This window comes from Onychomys torridus, chromosome 11, assembly GCF_903995425.1.
Source record: "Onychomys torridus chromosome 11, mOncTor1.1, whole genome shotgun sequence".
NCBI classification, from domain to species: domain Eukaryota; kingdom Metazoa; phylum Chordata; class Mammalia; order Rodentia; family Cricetidae; genus Onychomys; species Onychomys torridus.
In genome coordinates this window covers 23,841,642-23,859,753 of record NC_050453.1, presented here as the reverse complement: position 1 = coordinate 23,859,753, position 18,112 = coordinate 23,841,642, and the positions used below count along the sequence as shown (strand labels likewise).

At 45.2% G+C, this 18,112-nt stretch overlaps 1 protein-coding gene and 5 non-coding genes across 6 annotated transcripts in view; 2 read left to right on the top strand and 4 right to left on the bottom strand.

Moving 5' to 3' along the window:
* Positions 1-1,930: 1,930 nt before the first annotated feature.
* On the bottom strand, positions 1,931-2,004 carry Trnan-guu. The gene has a single exon. It is a non-coding gene; the product is annotated as a tRNA-Asn (tRNA).
* A 2,095-nt stretch (positions 2,005-4,099) lies between these two features.
* Positions 4,100-4,171, bottom strand: Trnad-guc. The gene has a single exon. It is a non-coding gene; the product is annotated as a tRNA-Asp (tRNA).
* A 953-nt stretch (positions 4,172-5,124) lies between these two features.
* On the bottom strand, positions 5,125-5,196 carry Trnag-ucc. Its single transcript has one exon. It is a non-coding gene; the product is annotated as a tRNA-Gly (tRNA).
* Positions 5,197-5,737: 541 nt separating this feature from the next.
* On the top strand, positions 5,738-5,820 carry Trnal-cag. Its single transcript has one exon. It is a non-coding gene; the product is annotated as a tRNA-Leu (tRNA).
* A 7,010-nt stretch (positions 5,821-12,830) lies between these two features.
* Positions 12,831-18,112, bottom strand: part of Hspa6 (heat shock protein family A (Hsp70) member 6) — a 7,014-nt gene continuing 1,732 nt past the window's right edge. The window contains 9 exon segments of the mRNA XM_036202677.1: positions 12,831-13,405; positions 13,408-13,447; positions 13,449-13,630; positions 13,633-13,686; positions 13,689-13,811; positions 13,814-13,964; positions 13,966-14,073; positions 17,585-17,761; positions 17,904-18,050. Of these exon segments, the coding sequence (XP_036058570.1) occupies positions 13,179-13,405; positions 13,408-13,447; positions 13,449-13,630; positions 13,633-13,686; positions 13,689-13,811; positions 13,814-13,964; positions 13,966-14,073; positions 17,585-17,761; positions 17,904-18,050 (1,209 nt within the window). The 3' untranslated portion in view covers positions 12,831-13,178.
* On the top strand, positions 14,782-14,852 carry Trnag-gcc. Its single transcript has one exon. It is a non-coding gene; the product is annotated as a tRNA-Gly (tRNA).

Below are 18,112 nucleotides of genomic sequence, written 5' to 3'. Positions count from 1 at the left end.
TTTTTTTAATTATAAAGAGAAGGGGAGGGAGCTGGAGAGATGACTTATCAGTTAAGAGCATTTGCTGCTGTTCTTGCAGAGGCTCTGGGTTTAACTCCCAGAACCCACAGGGTGGTTCACAAACAGCTGTAATTCCAGTTCTAAGGGATCCCACACCCTCTTCAGACTTCCGCTGGCACCAGGCACCAAAAGCAAATGTGGTGTGCATATGTATGCAGGCAAGACACTCATGCACATAAAATAAAAATAAAGCTAAAAAGAAAACAGGGGAGCCCAGAGCAGCCCAGGGAGATGTCACCATCTGAGCCCAGAGATAAGGTTATCTTCCCAGACCAGGAGCCATGACTAAGTGAGCTAGTAATAAGTTGCACATGTGACATCAGCTTGAGTTGTTCAGGGGGGTCTCCAACGGAATTGCAATGGTCTCAGAGCACGTCATATTGAAATGTCTTCCTGTGTGGGCCTGGGGCATCGCTCAATTCTGTGGGGGTGGGGTGGGGTTGGAAAGAAAGCACAAATAACCTGAGTTGTGCTGAGTGAACAAATGCAGCTAACTCAGGATCTGAACAGGGAAAGCATGTTAAGAGTCAGCCACAAGTTCACAGAAAGGAATGGCCGGAAGGTGAAGACAGTTTTGTTGACCAAATTCATCTTAGTAAAAATTAGAAAAGGCACTGAGACCATAAAAAAAAACAACAACAACAACAAAAAAAAAAACAGCTTTTCTGTTTCTCTGTCCCTTCCCAGAATACATCTGATTTTAGTCATATGCACTCCCTGTTGGGCCTAGGCATAAGATACTAGGAAAATCTTCCTATAAGGTTGCTAAAGGACATGTACCCCAAACCAGTTCAGGCTGGGTCAGATCTCTGCTCTTCATACCCAGGTACACTGGGCATGCACTTGAATAATAGAAACTATCTAAATTTGATGTTGCCAGGAGTGGGAAGACGTTATTTTTCAGAGATGGAGTGCGTATAACCCCGTGCAGGTTGGGAGTGGGGTGGGGGTTCTGAGATCGCTCCAAGCATTGCTTGGAGAAGGATATGTGTGTGTCATAGTCATTCAGGTGAAGGGAACTAGTCTGCCTATTGCATTACAGCAAGAGTGTGTGTCGGGTCCCAGGGGAGTGAACTGTCTGTCTCTTGTGCGTACCTTCCTCACCTACACTGTGCCAGCTGTGAGTGTAGGTGCTGAAAAGGTCACATCAACACTCGGTTTCATCCTGGATCCAGAAGCTTTCATTCTAGTGAGCAAAACGGGCAGGCAGCGGGAGAGCGGAGAAAGCCTGCAGAGAAGGTTTGTTCCGGGTGAGGGCATGAAAGCTCAAGTTTGCCAGGCAAGAAAGAAGGAAGCTGGAAGTCCAGGGCAAAGATTTAAAAGCCAAACTCTGAGTTTAGGAGCTGTGGTTCTATTGGTTCTAAAAGGGGCAGTGAGAGAGAAGGGGGCCTTCTGAGGCCACTCGCTGTAAGACCTTGCTGTCCGAGCTCAAGAGACGCATCAAATGGCGCCAGGTACTGAAGGAGTTGACGCTGATCCAACGCGGAGTTAACAGATTCTGGGGCAGCTACGGGAGCTGAGAATTAAAGAACTGAGAAAGGGAACCCCTCGCAGTCCTAGCAGAGGATGCTGAGACTGAGGAGGAAATGAGGGGTGGCAAGTGGCAGCCAGGGAGGGATTCGGGAGCAAGGAACACAAAGGAAAGCTAGGCACAATTTCCTGGGGACAAACTCCCACAGAGTATCAGCTTTCTGATGTAATTTCAGCAGTGAAACTGCAACCTTACCCGCGAAAATCAGAGATGGCTAGCAAAACACGTAGGCTAAGGAGTTTTTAACCACAACGTCAAGAAAGTCAGCCACGGGATCACGGCTGAGTTTAGCTTGAAGTTCCTTGAACAAGAGCTTTTTCGACATAAAATGCTCCTGCCCGTCCCTGGGTGGGCTCGAACCACCAACCTTTCGGTTAACAGCCGAACGCGCTAACCGATTGCGCCACAGAGACAGGTGATCCTCGGGCTTGCTGTCAAGTCAGTTCACTAAAAAATATATTGGTCGTCTACAAGGGCACCAACGCCTGCTTCGATAAGAGCAGGTCCGGGTTCTACCCACTGCGGCTGAGAAAAGGGGAGTGCAAGAGGATGAACGAAGCCAGAGCCTTTGTGAACTCTAAAATGGACGCCCTCTGAGTTTGGGGACTCGGTTGGTTTTGCTCAGAAACTTGCTGGTCTAGATAATTTACGCACGCAAACGTGCGTGCCTAAGTACTGATTCATTTACTCATTATTTTTAACCTGACACCCACGTTTCCAGGCACGTCTGGCAAAAAGCGTTAAGGGTTCTTATAAACAAAACAAATCACACCAACTGTTTTGAGGTCTACTGGCGCATGAGTCACCCAGGCAGAACAGGAAATGTTTAAATTCTTGTAAATTCACGACGCTAACAGTGACACATTAGCAAACAAATATTAAAGCGCGCATTCTCCTTATTCACTGCCTTCAGCTAAGGGTCCTCAGCAGGGCTGGGTCTAACGAGCCGTTTCCTTCTATATTGCTCAGGTCTCAGAGTTCCCTGGAGCCTCTATACACTAGTACCTGCTTGTGTCTGTTTCTGTAGCATCTTCCATTAATCCTGAGATTCAGTTTAAGTGCTGGTCAGTATTTTCAAATATTTTATACAAACATAGATACCTATAAGCGGAAATTATACATATATATCTTATATTTCATATATCCGTCTCTCATCTTCACTATGAGCTCAAGGCAGCCCTAAAAAGCAGTCTTATCAAAGAGCAAGCAACACGCCCAGTTTTATCCCAACTTTATTTTCAAAATGTGTTGTCGTCGTCCCCCCGCCCCCCCCCCACACACACCAAGGGAGCTAGCTGGAGATGTATGAAGCACAGCGCAGAGCATTTGCCTAGCATGCAGGAAACTCTAGACTCTATTCCCAGCCCTGGAAGAATAAATACCAGAGAAATATTCAGCAAAACATGAACAGGTATTTTCTGTATGATGAGGGTGGGGTGTCTTTTAATCGTTTATTATCTATTTTTCTGCAATGTATTACAGGAAAACACACACACACACACACACACACACACACACACACACACACACACACATATTCCAGAATGAGCGTATGAGCAAATACTATACGCCAGGTTCTTTTACATATATAATCACTTACACTCAAAGCAAACCATTCAAAATAGATATAACTAACACACACACACACAGAGAGAGAGAGAGAGAGAGAGAGAGAGAGAGAGAGAGAGAGAGAGAGAGCAACTAGATAGAAGAGGTAGGGAAAATCCACTGGAAAGAACATAAATGTTCAGAAATAAAAAAATTGTTAAGGAAATTATGGTGTAGTTATGTAGCTTAACACAACGAAGTGATTAAAACGAATGCTGAAACTTGAGCTTTAATAAATTGAACAATTTGAGGTCGGAGAGCTGAGATTAAAAATCTGTTTGTACAAATCACATTCTTCCTTGTGAGAGATTATGCTTCGCAGTACTTTAATACTGCAAAGGGTTTCGGAGATCGTGGATCCAATGTGTGAATGTAGAACACAAAGTCTTGCCGAAGCAATCAAATTATTTCCCCCAAAGCAACTTTTCCTTAGTGATTTAAAACAATCAACAAAAAACCAAAAGGCAAGCCTCCCGATCTTCAGACCAGCGCTCCTGTGCTAGGTTCAGACAGGACATTTCTGTTATTCTGCGCCATCACCTGCAGGGGTGGATGGCTGTTTCCCAAATTTACACACCTGCAGCGTAGCAATGGAAAGAAGGTCGGACTTCAAAACTTGGTCTGGCCAGGGCTGCCACCTCCCTATGGTGCAGCGTCATAGGTGGGAATCATCGTGATGACCAGTATTTCCGGAAGTGTGGAAATGTCTGAACCCTAGACCCATGCAGGGTTAAGTAACTGCACTTACTGAATTAGTAGCTAGCCCTTTCATACTAGTTTGGTTAGAGAGAGACAGTTTCCTGAAGTCTAAGCCTTGAGTTTTTAAAAATCATTGTCCCTCTTTTATAGGAAGACGATCAAAGTAGATATGGGAGAAAAAAAATAAAGGCTCGCTTTAGTCTCCCCGTCGGGGAATCGAACCCCGGTCTCCCGCGTGACAGGCGGGGATACTCACCACTATACTAACGAGGATGACCGTGAAAGAGGCCTCAAAGTAGCTGCCCAAGAAAGATATTTCTAAGTTCTCTGTATCCTAGAAGTTAGTAAAATGTGTTTAATTATTGTCTGGATCAACAAACCAAAAACCAAAAGTAACATGTATCCGCCAGTTTTCTAACAGCCAGATTCAACAGTAGAAACAGTGGGTTACAAAGGACACAAAAGTGGAAAAGAGATTGAAGGGAGAAGAGAGGAATCACAGGGATGAGAGGTAAATAAAAAGGGAGCGCGAGGTGAGCATAAACAAGTCACTGTATACATGTGTGAAATTATCAAAGAACAAATTTAATCAATAACAAAAACATGATACGTTTAATAATTCCTGTTTAGCCTCATACATCCAAAATTTTTCAACATATAATCATACCAAAAAATTAATTCGATTATTTCTTCTTAGTCTTCAAAGTCTGGAATGTATTTTACACTCAAAGTTTAATAGAAAGAACAAAAGATATCTATATAAATTTCATAAAAATATACAAATCAAAAATACACATATGCAAAAAAAATTAAAAATAAATAAATAAATAATACACATATGCCCTTTTCCCTGCTTAAAACTTCTTCAGTAGCCGAAATGAGTAGCCATTCATATATTTCCATTTATTTGATTGCTCCATTAATTACTTATTTCAATTAGTTCAATTAAAATAAAATTTGAAAATGCGATTCTTACACGCACCGACCAGTTTCAAAACGCTCAAGAACCCGCGCCTAACTGTATAAACCTCTCGGACCCGGAGGCCTGTACGAGTCTGAGATTCTGACAAGAGATTCCAGACACCAGAAGATTCCCAAAACAAAAAAGGTAAGATGAAATAAATACCTTCAGGAACCTATTTTAGCCCCAGTTTGGCGGGACTGGTTTTGTTCAAAAATAAATAGAACCCTCTGTGCTACATAAGGAACAAAACCAAAAGCAGCCATGCGTTGGCCGGGAATCGAACCCGGGTCAACTGCTTGGAAGGCAGCTATGCTCACCACTATACCACCAACGCAGTGCACCGGGCGGGTTCCTCAAGTCTCTCTAATACAAGTGAGAAATTTGCCTACCATGTTTAGAGCCTGCTTTTTTCTACAAGCCTAAAAATAAGTCCCATAAGAAAACACGGCGCCCGCCTAACAGAAACCATTTTCTCTCCTTCTCACTGGCTCACAGCCCAACATTCCCCGCTCCGGGCTCCACACTCACTTAGCTCCGCCAGGCAGTACCCAGAGTCCACGCTGCATGGGTTCGGTTAGGCGATTTAGGACAGAGATGGAGAACTGGCGAGAGATCCTCACTGGCCTGATCCAGCCCCTCAGACGAGAGGAGACCGAAAGGTCCCCAGAAGAGATGGAGATGGAAAGTTTAAAGTGATGAGGAAGTAGGCGATAGGAAAGATCTGTCACTCATTTTTACCTCTCCAGCTTTGTAAAAGTGTTCCCGGCGAGTCCGCGTTGCTTTTTATTTGAAACCATAGGCAAACGAAACAGGTGATGGGTGCGTCATCAGTACTGATGAACTCATAAGAAAGTATGGAAATCCTCTCCCAGCGTGTCAGGATGGCCGAGCGGTCTAAGGCGCTGCGTTCAGGTCGCAGTCTCCCCTGGAGGCGTGGGTTCGAATCCCACTTCTGACAACACTTGCTTTTGTAACTGAATACAGGCATTTTTGTATATGCTTTGGAGAAAAAGAATATTGGAAGTTCCTCATCTCAGTATGTAGCTACCCCTTAAATTTGTTACAATTATCCCAACTCTTTCCATCTGATGCAATGTTCCCAACTTCTGTAAGCACCAAGTTATCGTCTTGTCCAACCACGCCACCACTTCTAATGAAGATTTGCTGTTTTAAGTGGATGTGCTGTTTCATATAGCAGTATCGAAAAAACTAAAGTCTTCATGACATCCCTTTTCCAGAAGATCGCAAAGAAAGCCCTTTCTGTTTTCAGAGAAGCTTAGTTGGGGCCAGGGTGGAGGGTGTCTTTCTGACAAAAGGGAAAAGCTGTTAAGTTGACCATAAGTGTGAGTGAGGATGGGTAGAGCTTTAGATTGGTTAATTAAAGTTTGCCAGACACAACTGTATTCTCTGTCATTGACTAGACTACGACTCTTGGAAGTGTATTTGGCCTTTCTGAGTCTTACTTCTCTTCCTAGTAAGATGAATATAAGAATTGATAGAGTCTACTCATTAGAAATTCTGGATTCAGGTTCCATCTCAGGCCCGCTGTCTGCCCCTTACGAGATACTCAGGTAATCGGAATGTATAGGACACTTTAGTACTACTAAAGTTTCAGAGGCTTATTCTTTTACAGATGCTGACCCAGAAGTGCCCTTTCCCTTGCCTCTCGGGAGGCCACCTTTTACTCTGTATTATTTAATCATTTACTATAGGTCAGACACTAAACTTAACAAAGGATACAAAGTCACCATGTAAGAAAATAGATGTTAGACATGTCAGAAAATTCTTTGTGTGGGGGGGAAGAGGGGGAGGGCTGGTTTTATGAGACAGGATCTCTCTGTGTAACACAGTCCCGGCTGTTCTGGAACGCTCTGTAAACCAGTCTGGCTTACGAAACTCTTAGAGATCCTCCTGCCTCTCCCTCCCAAATTCAGGGATTAAAGGCGTGTGTCCCCATGCCCAGCCTCTTAAAAGGAACGTGAGCCAAGCATTAAAAGCAGTACCACCTGTGATTAGTCACACCGATATATGGACAGGCACCCAATTGCTATAATGTGATGGCTTGAGCACTTCGTTTGTGTTATTCTCCACAAAGTGTCAATCGTGTCAGGAAAAAACAAAATCAGCTTCCCCCAGAAGACACAAAAGAAAACCACAGTGTCAAGGGTAGACTCCCTCTCTAAGAGCTATTAGTCAGGGAGGCCCCAGAGGCTGTTGCCATCCCACCTGGTTGCCCAGCATGCTATACGGTAGGACCCCATTGCTGAAGACACAACATACTGTAGCTTTGGGACACAGAGAAACCCACCTTGTACTGACCAGAAATTTCCTCCCTGATGGCTAGTGTTCATGTTGTTGGGTGTGTTATTTGGGCCACACGGACACAGACACACAGGCATACATAATTAAAATAAGTTTTGTTTAAAAAGAGATGTATCCACAGGTGCAATATCGGCATGAAAGTTGTGGGGGTGAACACCTGCTTTTAGATTGGATTTGAGGCCTGCTCCACAGGAAAGGCATTTCTGGTACTGTAAACCCTGGTTAAAGCCTGTGACTTAGGTGTGAAGTCCCAGGGGGGACTACTGTTGTTTACTAAGTGGATGTGCCAAACTACCTTTTAAACATTTATGTACACAGATTAGAACTGCTCTTAGCTTTGCCAGAGATACTTGTTTCTGTGATGGGCAACAGTTACTGCAGAGACTCAAAGCTGGTCAAAATGCTGAAAATACATGACTGTTGAGGGTTCAGCCCCAAATAGAACATCTATATCAGCTCCCCAAGATTCAGGGAATAGTGAGGAAGGGGGAGGAGGAAAGAATATTAAGAGCTGGAGGGTGGGAAAGAGCGCCGTAAAACGTCGTCTTCTGGACATGACATGACCGTTGTACGCCTGACCTCACAGCCAACAAGAACAGTCAACGGTCCAGCAGACTGTGTTAACTGGACTCAGTGAGAGAGAGAAAAGAAGACCTGAAGGTGGGAGTGGGTGTGTGCTGGGGACTGTGGAAGGGAAGGGGAGCAGGAGGGAGTCTTCAGAAGGAATAGGCTAAAGACACATTGTGTGTATGTGTGAACTTGTCAAAAGATAAATAAAAGATATTGAAACACAAGAGAACACTTGGGTGACAATAATCAAGATGCACTCTGTAGGTATGTAAAATAAATTGTTTATTTATTTATTTGTAAAGAGAATCTCACTCTATAGCTCTGGAAGGCCTAGAACTTGCTAGGTAGACCAGGCTGGCCTCAAAACCACAGGGATCCTCCTCCCCTCTGCCTTTTCAGTGCTGACATGTCCTATAAAAGAACAAATTTAATTTTAAAAAATATGTTTTTAAGTTAGACAAACCAGGGCTGGAGGCACGGCTCAGCAGTTAAACACACTTGCTGCTGTTCCAGAGGACCTGAGTTTGGTTGTCAGTGCCCATATCAACAGCTCACCACCAACTGTAACTACTGCTCCAGGAACCCAACAGTACCCTTTTCTGGCCTCCTCAGGCTGATGCTCACAAATACACATAATAAAAGTAACTCTAAAAAAAAAAATCACACAAATCAACATTAAGAGGTCGTTTATAAAATACCTGACTTGTCTTTAAAAGGCTGTGAAACTACCACAGAGTATATAGAGTTTAGGACGCATGATGTCAGTGTGATATAATACCCAACCTTGACTTCGGAAACAGAAAAAGGAAGACTTGGTAGGAAGTATGAAACCCAAATGAAGTCAACAGCTTAATTAATAGTAGTTTTCCAATGACATTTCCTGAAGTTTGATAAGTGTATCATGGTTATGTAACATCTAAACATTAGGAGAAGTTGGCTGGCAGATACGCAGTAATTTTCCATAGTATCTTTGCAGTTCCTCTATCAATCTAAAATTACTGCAAAAAAAAAACAAAAACAGAAACTTGAAAGTAATTGCCTATGAGGAGGAATTGGGAGGAGGGCAAGAAACAGCCCATAGCAGTATTTGATTTCTTAATAACAGGCATGTATGATGATTTAATTTGTTCTAACCATTTGTAGGAATTGAGTAAGCAAAGTTGTGATTACAATAATCAAAGTAAGACCGTGGGAGTGAGGAGGCCCTGAGCAAGGGAAATCCAGCGGGAATATGTGCTGTTGACATGGCTAAGAGCCATGGGAGAGGGAAGCTCAGCCTTCCTCTGGTCTGAGTATGGACGTGGAGAGAGGATGCAGAAATGTCCACCATAACTCTCTCCCCCTGGATGTTTAAGGCCCGAGACAGCTCGCTATAGAGACTGCTCCTAGTGAGATTAGCTAAGCCTGCCTCCTTAATCACCAGTATGCAATAACCGTGCTCACTGCTCAGCTCTATAATAAACACACTGAGCTGCCTGGGCGCTGTGGTTTCGCCAACAAAAAGTCAACCTCCTTGACCCTAGACTTTCTAGGTGTTTGTATGCCTGTGTGTGTTTTCTTTCCTTCCTAAGACTGTGCAAGGGCTCGGTCATAAGACTATCATACAACCAAAGGATCTGTGGTGGCCAGCTATATAAAAACATTTTAAAAGAAACTAAGTCAAAATGGTCAGCAACTTAAAAATAAATGCAAAACTTAATTTGCTTAAACCTTGCTATAGAAAATTAATACCACCCATTTGGGAGGAGCTGAGATGTTTTTTACAACGAATACATACATTTACAAAATTAAAAGAGAAAGGCATGCTGTTGAAATGCCAAGAAACTCTGAAATCCTGCATCATCATCCCTCTTTGGAAGAACAGGTTTAATTGATTAATGTTATAAGTTAAAGAGAAAGAAAGGGAGGGGCTGCTCTATGCAACTCTATCTTTCCTGTCCTGTCTTCAATACCTTTTTTTTAAACAGTTGCTTTTAATGTAAAGCCAGATTGCAAAGCATTTGGATCAAGTGCAGGCAAACAACACACTTAAAAATAACATCCAGGGACTTAATAGTGTAACCTCTTCTCTACCAGAAAAAAGATGACCGGACACAATACAATGCAGCATTGCTCTGCACAAGCTCACTTCCCTTTCTGAAGCTGAAGTATCCCACAGCTCAGGAGACAGACAGACATGGAATGAGCTGAATGGAAATGAAGCCAAGCATGCTTATCCTCACCATTTGCGTGGCTAAGCTGAAGGATATTTTCCCAGTTTCAGTCACTTGAGAATGGGTCTTTAAGCTGAAGCTGTGCCTCTCTTTGTTCTCATAATAATTATATGACCTTGAACAGATTGTTTGACCTCTTTGACAGAATATTCATCTTTAAATGAGAGCGTGGTAAGACAGCTCAGCATACAAACCTGATGACCTGAATTCTATCCTAAAAACTTCCTACAGGTGGAAGGGGAGAACCAACTCCACAGAGCTGTGCTCTGACCTCCACAGTCATGCTATGTGTATTATAATAATAATGCTTTATGATATTGCTATTGGATTAGTTGGGTGTACCAAATATCTGTTACTGTTGTACCCGTGTTGAGAAACCCCCAGGGACCACCAAGGAGCTGGTTTCTGATGCAAGCACACAAGTGTCTTTTTATTGTCAGGTTCCAACCTGGTGGATGGAGGGAAATTCGGTGGTCCAGGACTCGGGGGTTGGAGGGTTTTTAAGAAAAAAAAAAAAAAAAAAACAAAACCCAACAATCCAGGGATAACATGCTTTAAGAGTGGGTAAAAGGGATATGGGGCAAGGTAATTTTTTTAAACTATCGGTCTAGAATTTCAGCACAAAATCACATTTAAAACTATTGGGTTAGAATTTTGGTGTGGAACCACAACCTGCTAACAGGATTATCTGGATATCTGCAAGGGCCGTAAACCGCTGACACAATGTCTGCAGGAGCATCTGAATCTTGTTAAACTTTACTGCCCTGTTTCTTAATTGGCTGCTTCTAGGGTGTCTGTTCGAGTTGACATGGCACATTGCTGAGGTTCTTCCTGGAACTGAGTATAGCCCCCAGTCACCAGGTGGTCTAAGATGGTGGCCCTTCCCTAAGATGGAGTCTGCAAAGTCAAGTCTAGGCCTTCGTATTGCCTTCACATTGAGTTAGTACTCCAAGAATAATAACTAGCAACAACTATGCTCATCAGCAGTGCTGAATGTCTAACATTCTTCTTCACCTCTTACATCTACTGAGCCCTCACAACAATGCAGAGGAATGCTGTTGTAGAGGGGAATGTTGAAGTTTGGAGAGTTTAATTTGCATAGTAGTTTATGGTGGAGCCCAGAAGCTAAGTATTCTGGTACGTTGATGTTATTATCTTTCTATCCTCATCAGAAACAGAAGCAACCTGTTTAATTGCCTCCTCAGACCTACTCTAACATACCTAAAGACTTGAGTGGTCTTGTCTCCAAAAGAACAATGAAATGACATGCTTAAAAATCAGGCATGTGCATGGATGGGCCCAGCCTGTGGCCCATGCCTTTCATCCAAGCACTCTGGGGACAAAGGCAAGAGGATCTATGTGAGTTGGAGGCCAGCCTGGTTTACATAGTGTGAGCTCTAGGCCAGCCAGGGCAACATAGTGAGAGAGACCCTGTCACAAAAGCACCAAAGCGAAGAAACAAACCAAACAATAATATAAACTATTTATTATAAAGCTGACAAACTACACTTCTGATAATATAATTTTACCTTAGGGTCACATATGATCACCATATCTCTTTTCTAGCACAATTGTCCCAACACCACACTCTTTCAGTGTGTCCACCTCAAATTTTTCCACTTCCCCTGTTTTCTCCATAGAGAAATCTTGAAATCTTGTATATAATGAGCTGGGGTATGTTTGCATGCACCTGTGTGTGTGTGTGCGTGTGTGTGTGTGTGCGTGTGCGTGTGCGTGTGCGTGTGCGTGTGTGTGTGTGTGTGTGACAAAACTGGAAGGGGAAGAAGAGATCTTAAGTAAGATGGGTAAAAGGACAATGGAATACTATAATAAGAAAGTAGAAAGGAAACTAACTATGAGAAGAAAAGGAACCAGCTGGAGGGGAGAGGGGGGCATCGAAAGGACAGTTGGGGAGTAAGGAGTGAGAAGGAAGTAGGATGGCAAGTATGCATGAAGATGCCATAATGACGCCCATTTAAAAAAAAAGAAAAGAAAAAGAAAGACATTATTTTAAGGGCTGGAGAGTTGGTGCAGTTAGGAGAGCACATTGCTGTTATAGAGGACCTGAGTTTGGGTCTCACATTCCATATCAGGTGGCTCACAACTGCTTGTAACCCCAGCTCCAAGGGGATCCCATACCTCTGGCCTCCAAGGGCACCAGCACTCATATGTACATCCCTCTGTCCCCTCCACACACAATTAAAAATAATGAAAGTCAATCCTATTTTTGGTTTATCAAGGCAGGATTTGTCTTTGTAGCCTTGGTTGCCCCGGAACTTGCTCTGTTGACCGGGCTGGTCTCAAATCCAAACTCACAGAGATCCACCTTCCTCTGCCTCCCAAGTGCTAGGATTAAAGGGGTACTCCACCACTGCCCAGCTTTTAAAAGTGAACCCTTAAAAAATACAAATTAATTTTAAAGAAAAATATGTTGTATATAGCCTTGTGGATTTCCTTCACAATATTCCTTCAACATCTACTCCAAAAGTGTTTCTGAAAACTGAGTCCCATAATCTACTTAACTGGTTGGAATAAAAACAAAGTAGGATTTTTTTTTAAGTTTATTTAGATCTACAACCATATTGCACATAACAAAATTCAATTCACGCAGCTACAAATTAAATGAAATATGAAGACAGTGTCAAACTGCCACAAAACACTCAAAACAAAATTTAAAAAATGGGAAAAGTGGATTTGTCTATTTGTTTGTTTTTTAAGACAGGGTCCCTTCACATAGTCCTGGATGTCCTAGAACTTGCTATATAAAACAGGCTGGCCTCAAACTCAGAGACAACCCTGCTTCAGCCTCCTGAGTGCTGGTATTAAAGGCATGCGCTATCACGCCTGGCAAGGAAAAAAAAAACCCAAACAACATAGACTTCAATTATAAAACATAATGAGAAAAAAAAGCTCCCAACTTCAGGGTAAAATACCCCACTCATCTCTTTAATTTAATTTGAAGTCATAAGGTGGGATTCTAGAAGAGTCTAGAAGACCCCTAAGTCCAGCCCTTACAGACACAGATGACCTCAATCATGACAGGTCATTCGATCAAGTTCCCCAATGAGGGGGGCAATACCACCAGGCCTCTCCAGGCAAACTTGAGCCCCGCTACTGCTACCCCCGAGTAAAACCTACAGGAGATGGGCAGCAGGTCTGCCCAGTGCCCTCTTCTGATGCACACACTCCTTGCCTGTCAAGTGGTTGTGCTCTAGACCAGGACTTCCTGACACTTGTCTTGCCCTTCGCAACTGTCCTCCTCTGGAATCTTTTCCCTATGGTTATCTTCTTGATAACTCTTTACATGGCAGACATGGACTTCCAGGAAGTTTTTGGCAGCCACTCTGTCCCTCTGGACCTCACCCTCAGCCTTGAACTGTTCAACCTCATGAACCATCCTCTCCCCCTCCTCCTAGCCCTTGTCATTGGTGATGACGATCTGTTAGCCTTGCCAGTACTCCGGTCGCTGGCTGTCACACTAAACGATACCACTGGTATCCATGCCAGCATTTACTTCGATCTGGGCGACTCCACGTGGAGTAGGAAGAATGCTACTGAGCTCAAAGCCGCCCAGCAGGTTGCTGTTCTTCGTCACAGCCCTCTCATCCTCCTTTACCTGGATCAGGACCCCCCAGGCTGGTTGTCACAGTAAGTAGTGAAGGCTTGGGTCTGTTTGGTAGGGATGGTGACACTCCACCAGATTAATGTGGTCAACACCTCACCGTCTCCAGCCCCAGGGACAAGGGAGCCACATCCAGCAGGAGGAGATCCTGCACCTTCTCACATTTGTTTATCAACACAACCACCTGCACAGCAGCCCCATGGGCCACAGCCTCATCAGGTCGATGTTCTAGTTCAGCTCCTTGACGTTGAAGAAGTCTTATAGACGCTTTTCCACCTTAGAGATACGGGTAGAACTATCCACCAGGATGAGCTCATGGATTTGGGCCTTGGCCAGCTTGGCATTGCTCAGGGTCCTCTCCACAGGGTCCGGGGGGGCTGCAGAAAAGGTCTGAACACAGTTCCTCAAAGTGAGCATGAGTAATGGACGTGTGGAAGCAGCCCACGTCTTCGAACAAGAAGTTCATCTGCAAGGTGCCACTTCCCTAAGGACAGACAGGGCCTCTCGCGCTCTCTCGCTCTCAGGTTAGAAGAGGACCCAGATGCTCGAGGTGGCGGGATTGGTACAGCTCAGCACTGGGGTCCTTTCGCTGTGTCTGCAGTCGGCCAGCTGGGATCGGCCTAGTTCAGCGGCACGGGCTTTCTACCCGGTTGTGGGAGGCCCGCCTCCTCCTGCCTTCGCTGGCAAGAACCTTCCGGCTCCTTCTACGCCCACCTGAGCCCTAGGACCAGCCAAGACCAGCGGCGCTGACTCCCTAAGAAGACTCGGGCCTAGCGGCGGGGAGAGGCGGAGTGCAGAGTGACTGATCCCATGCCCCGCTGTGATTCAGTGCTGCTGCAAAGAAATGCACGGAAGGTTTCAGTTCTCCCCGGCTGATTCTAAAGGTGCAGGGTGGTGACAGAAGCAAGTGGGCAGTCCTGCGCACGCGCGAGCCCGAACCCGTCTCCTTGCCCCCCTTTACCTCCCGCCCCCAAAAGCCCGGTGCGTGCTGCTGCGCAAACAGAACCATAGCTTCTGAGCTAGAAATGTAAATAGTAGTGTGGGATTTTTTTTTTTTTTTTTTTTTTAATGAATTCTTGAAACACGAGGGTCGGCTTTTCAGAACAGATTCAAAGAGAATGATTATGTAGAAAGTGACACGAGAAGTAGAGATAAACTGAAATAGGAGTTCTGCCAGCTCTGCTCCCAGTTAGCATTGGTGGTTCAGTGGTAGAATTCTCGCCTGCCACGCGGGAGGCCCGGGTTCGATTCCCGGCCAATGCACGCGCTTGTTTTTGTGTGGGATTTCTCCTTTTCAAGACTTAGTTCCTATTCTTCAGCCTTTCGCCAGAACTCGGAGTTCTTTTGATTTGACTCCTGTTCTTTCGCCGGTTTACCACTGAGGAACTCAACTTAATGCTGTGGTCATGGTATTAGGGAATCTTCACCCACCAACCCATGAGATCCCTGCACGTAGGAAAGAAAGCCTGCATTTCACTCCTGTCTTTGAGACAAATGCTAAAAATTTCCTCTCCCAAAGAAGCATCGTTCTCAGAGCGTTTTGGAAAGACTTTGTGTTTTTTATCTGTGAGCCTGTTTTTCTCTCAGGTGGAAGTGACCCCAGGATTCAGATGTAGAACAAATTGCTCTAGCATATGCCCTAAAGCAGCGCTTCTCAACCTTCCTAACGCTGCGACCCTTTAATAAATACAGTTCCTCATGTTATGGTGACCCCTCTAACCTTAAAATTATTTTCGTTGCTACTGCATAACTGTAATTTTGTTTCTGTTATGAATTGTAATATAAATATCTGATGTACAAGATATCGAATACGCGACCTCTATGAAAAGGTCATTTGACAACCCACCCCACACCACCCCACCCCCGTCGCATCCCACAGGTTGAGAACCACTGGCCTAAAGGCTGAAGCGAGTTCATCAAGCAGGGAAACTGTGTTGCTTCCCACTGTCCGAGGATTTGAAATTTGAGTCTTTTTATCGTGTTCCATTTTCTTTAATTCAGAACATTCCATTTTGACTTTCTCATGTTGGACTTACATTGAAATTCAAAAGATTTCAAAAATGCCCTTGAGGAAGAGGTCAGAGCTCTCTCTCTCTCTCTCTCTCTCTCTCTCTCTCTCTCTCTCTCTCTCTTCACACACACACACACACACACACACACACACACACACACACACACCGCCTCACCAGGGAATACCTGGGTCTCCTAAATTGATGCAGTCTAGGGGTCTGATAGTCTGATAGTGTTCGTTTTCCCTACCAGTTAAAGAATTAAAAGGCAAGGAAAAAAAATCTCAGCTCAACAGGGGTAGCTCAGAAACCTCAAGCCCCAAAGACAGGATCGGCAATTGAAAAAAGGCATTTATTGGAGGTGAGGACACACACATGCTTCAGAAGTTACACAGAGAGAAAGAGCCTCTGCAAAGCAGGGCGTGGGGGATGCTCAGGAAGCCAGAAAACCCAGCCTCTTCTAGAAAATCTGAGTTCCCTTTTGTAAGTTCTCGGTCTCATTGATAAAAGAACTCAAAAGTAAACTCATAAGAAAACTCAAGGTCTGTTTCATTAGAATTTGAGGGAAAACCACAGAGTGGGCCCACTGCAAATCTCAGAAGCTACCAAGATGGGGAGATAGAGAAGTCATGCCCTTGGAGGTCAGCAATGGAGGTCTGCAAGCAGCTATAAAAAGGGCCTGGAAGTCTTCAAGAAACAGTAAGAGAGCCAAGTGTCACGGGCAAGCACACTTAGGATTCTGGTCAGCATCTTAAGCAAGAGAAAAAGAGGGAAAGGGCTAGGCATGGTGGACATGCCTTTAATCCCAGCACCCAGGAGGCAGAGGCAGGGGGATTTCTATGAGTTCCTAGGCCAGCCTGGTCTACATAGTGAGTTCTAGAACAGTCAGGGCTGCTTGTCTCAGGAAGAAGAAGGAGGAAGAAGGGGAGGAGGATGAGGAAGAGGAGGAGAAAGAAAAAAGAAACTAGCTGGTGGAGGAGGAAGCCCCACGCTAAACAAGCAAGCATCCAGCGTCTTGATGATGGTAAGTGTAAAGGAGAAAAATAAACAGGAAAGGAGACTTAGGAGAGGAATAAGGTTATACTACTGAATAATCAAAGCGCCCTGACTGATGACACCTGAATAAAAACTGAATCGTAGTTGGTTTTCTGTCGCTGTATAGTAAAGCATATGTGACTAGGTTCTTTCTGTTTTTTTAGAAAAAGGTTTATTTAGTTCACAGTTACAGAGACTTTAGTCCAAATCCAGATGGTCACATCGCTCGGCTCCTGATGAGGACCTTGTGTTGCTCCATGCTTCACTGAGAAGGGTGCTGGGGAGGCTGCAAGCTGCTAAGCTGTGAGCCGGCTAAGCGAGGCCTCCAGAGGAGCATCCATCTATGCATCCGTGGAGGCATACGAGCATCCCTCATGATCTGAATGCCTCCCATTGGTCTCCACCTCCTAGCACCACTGCCCTGAGCATCAAGCCTCAGTCTGAGTTTTGCTTGGAACAATTTATACTTAAACCGAGGACACGTGCATGGTAAAACAGGATGTGGGCCTCTGTAAGGAAGAACATCCCTGAAACAGAAATGCTGGTGTGTAAAAGTATAGGTGCTGTGTGTGAGGAAGTGGGAAAATGACCAAGGATAAGCAAGGAAAAGGAGAAGGAAATGAGATCAGAGTGGCAAGATCATGTGGTATCATCTTGGAGAACACTGAAAAGTTATTAGACTTCCTTTTAGTACAAGGGAAGGCTTTTCCATTATTTTGAACAAAGAAGTCACAAAAGGGAGAGTCTTAACCCAGATTGGTTTTTGTTTTTATTGCTGGAGATCAAACCCAGGACATCATGTATACTTAGTAACAGTTCTGCCACCATGCCTCAGCCCTCTCTTTCTCTCTTTCTTGTTAAAAACAACAAAAACAAAAACAGTACATTTTCATTTCTTTATTTTGCAGCGGTGGCTCAGCACAGGGAGTCGCACCCTGTCGCTTCTGACACCTGGGTCGGCTCTCGGAAGGTGATTCGTCCCTGTCGTTGGGGGTCCTGGCGCGGAGCGGGGTGCCAGGGCGAGGGGCCCGAGGTTCCGGAGGCGCGTGGGCCGACGCGCCGTGGGGTGTCCCGATCCGGGCCTTGGACGCGGCCCAAGGGCCAGCGCAGCCGTGGCGGCCGGTCTGGCTAAAAATGAAAAGATGGCAGCGTCTCCTCGTCGGGAATCGAACCCCGGTCTCCCGCGTGACAGGCGGGGATACTCACCACTATACTAACGGGGATGACCACCACGACGACCTCAGCGCGACGCCCGGCCCTCTCGTCGCACCACCCAGGCCCTATGGTCTCCCTCCCGCCATGGCCGACCCCGCATCCCACCCCACAGTCCCCGGGACGCCGCCACCACGCCCTCGCACCAGGACCCGAACCCGCAACCCTGGCTCACCACCGCGTCTCGGCGCTGCCCTCGCCCGGGCTGTGGAGCGGGGCTCTCAGAGGTACGGCTCTTCTGCCGCCCTCGCCCACGCCGGCGGTTGA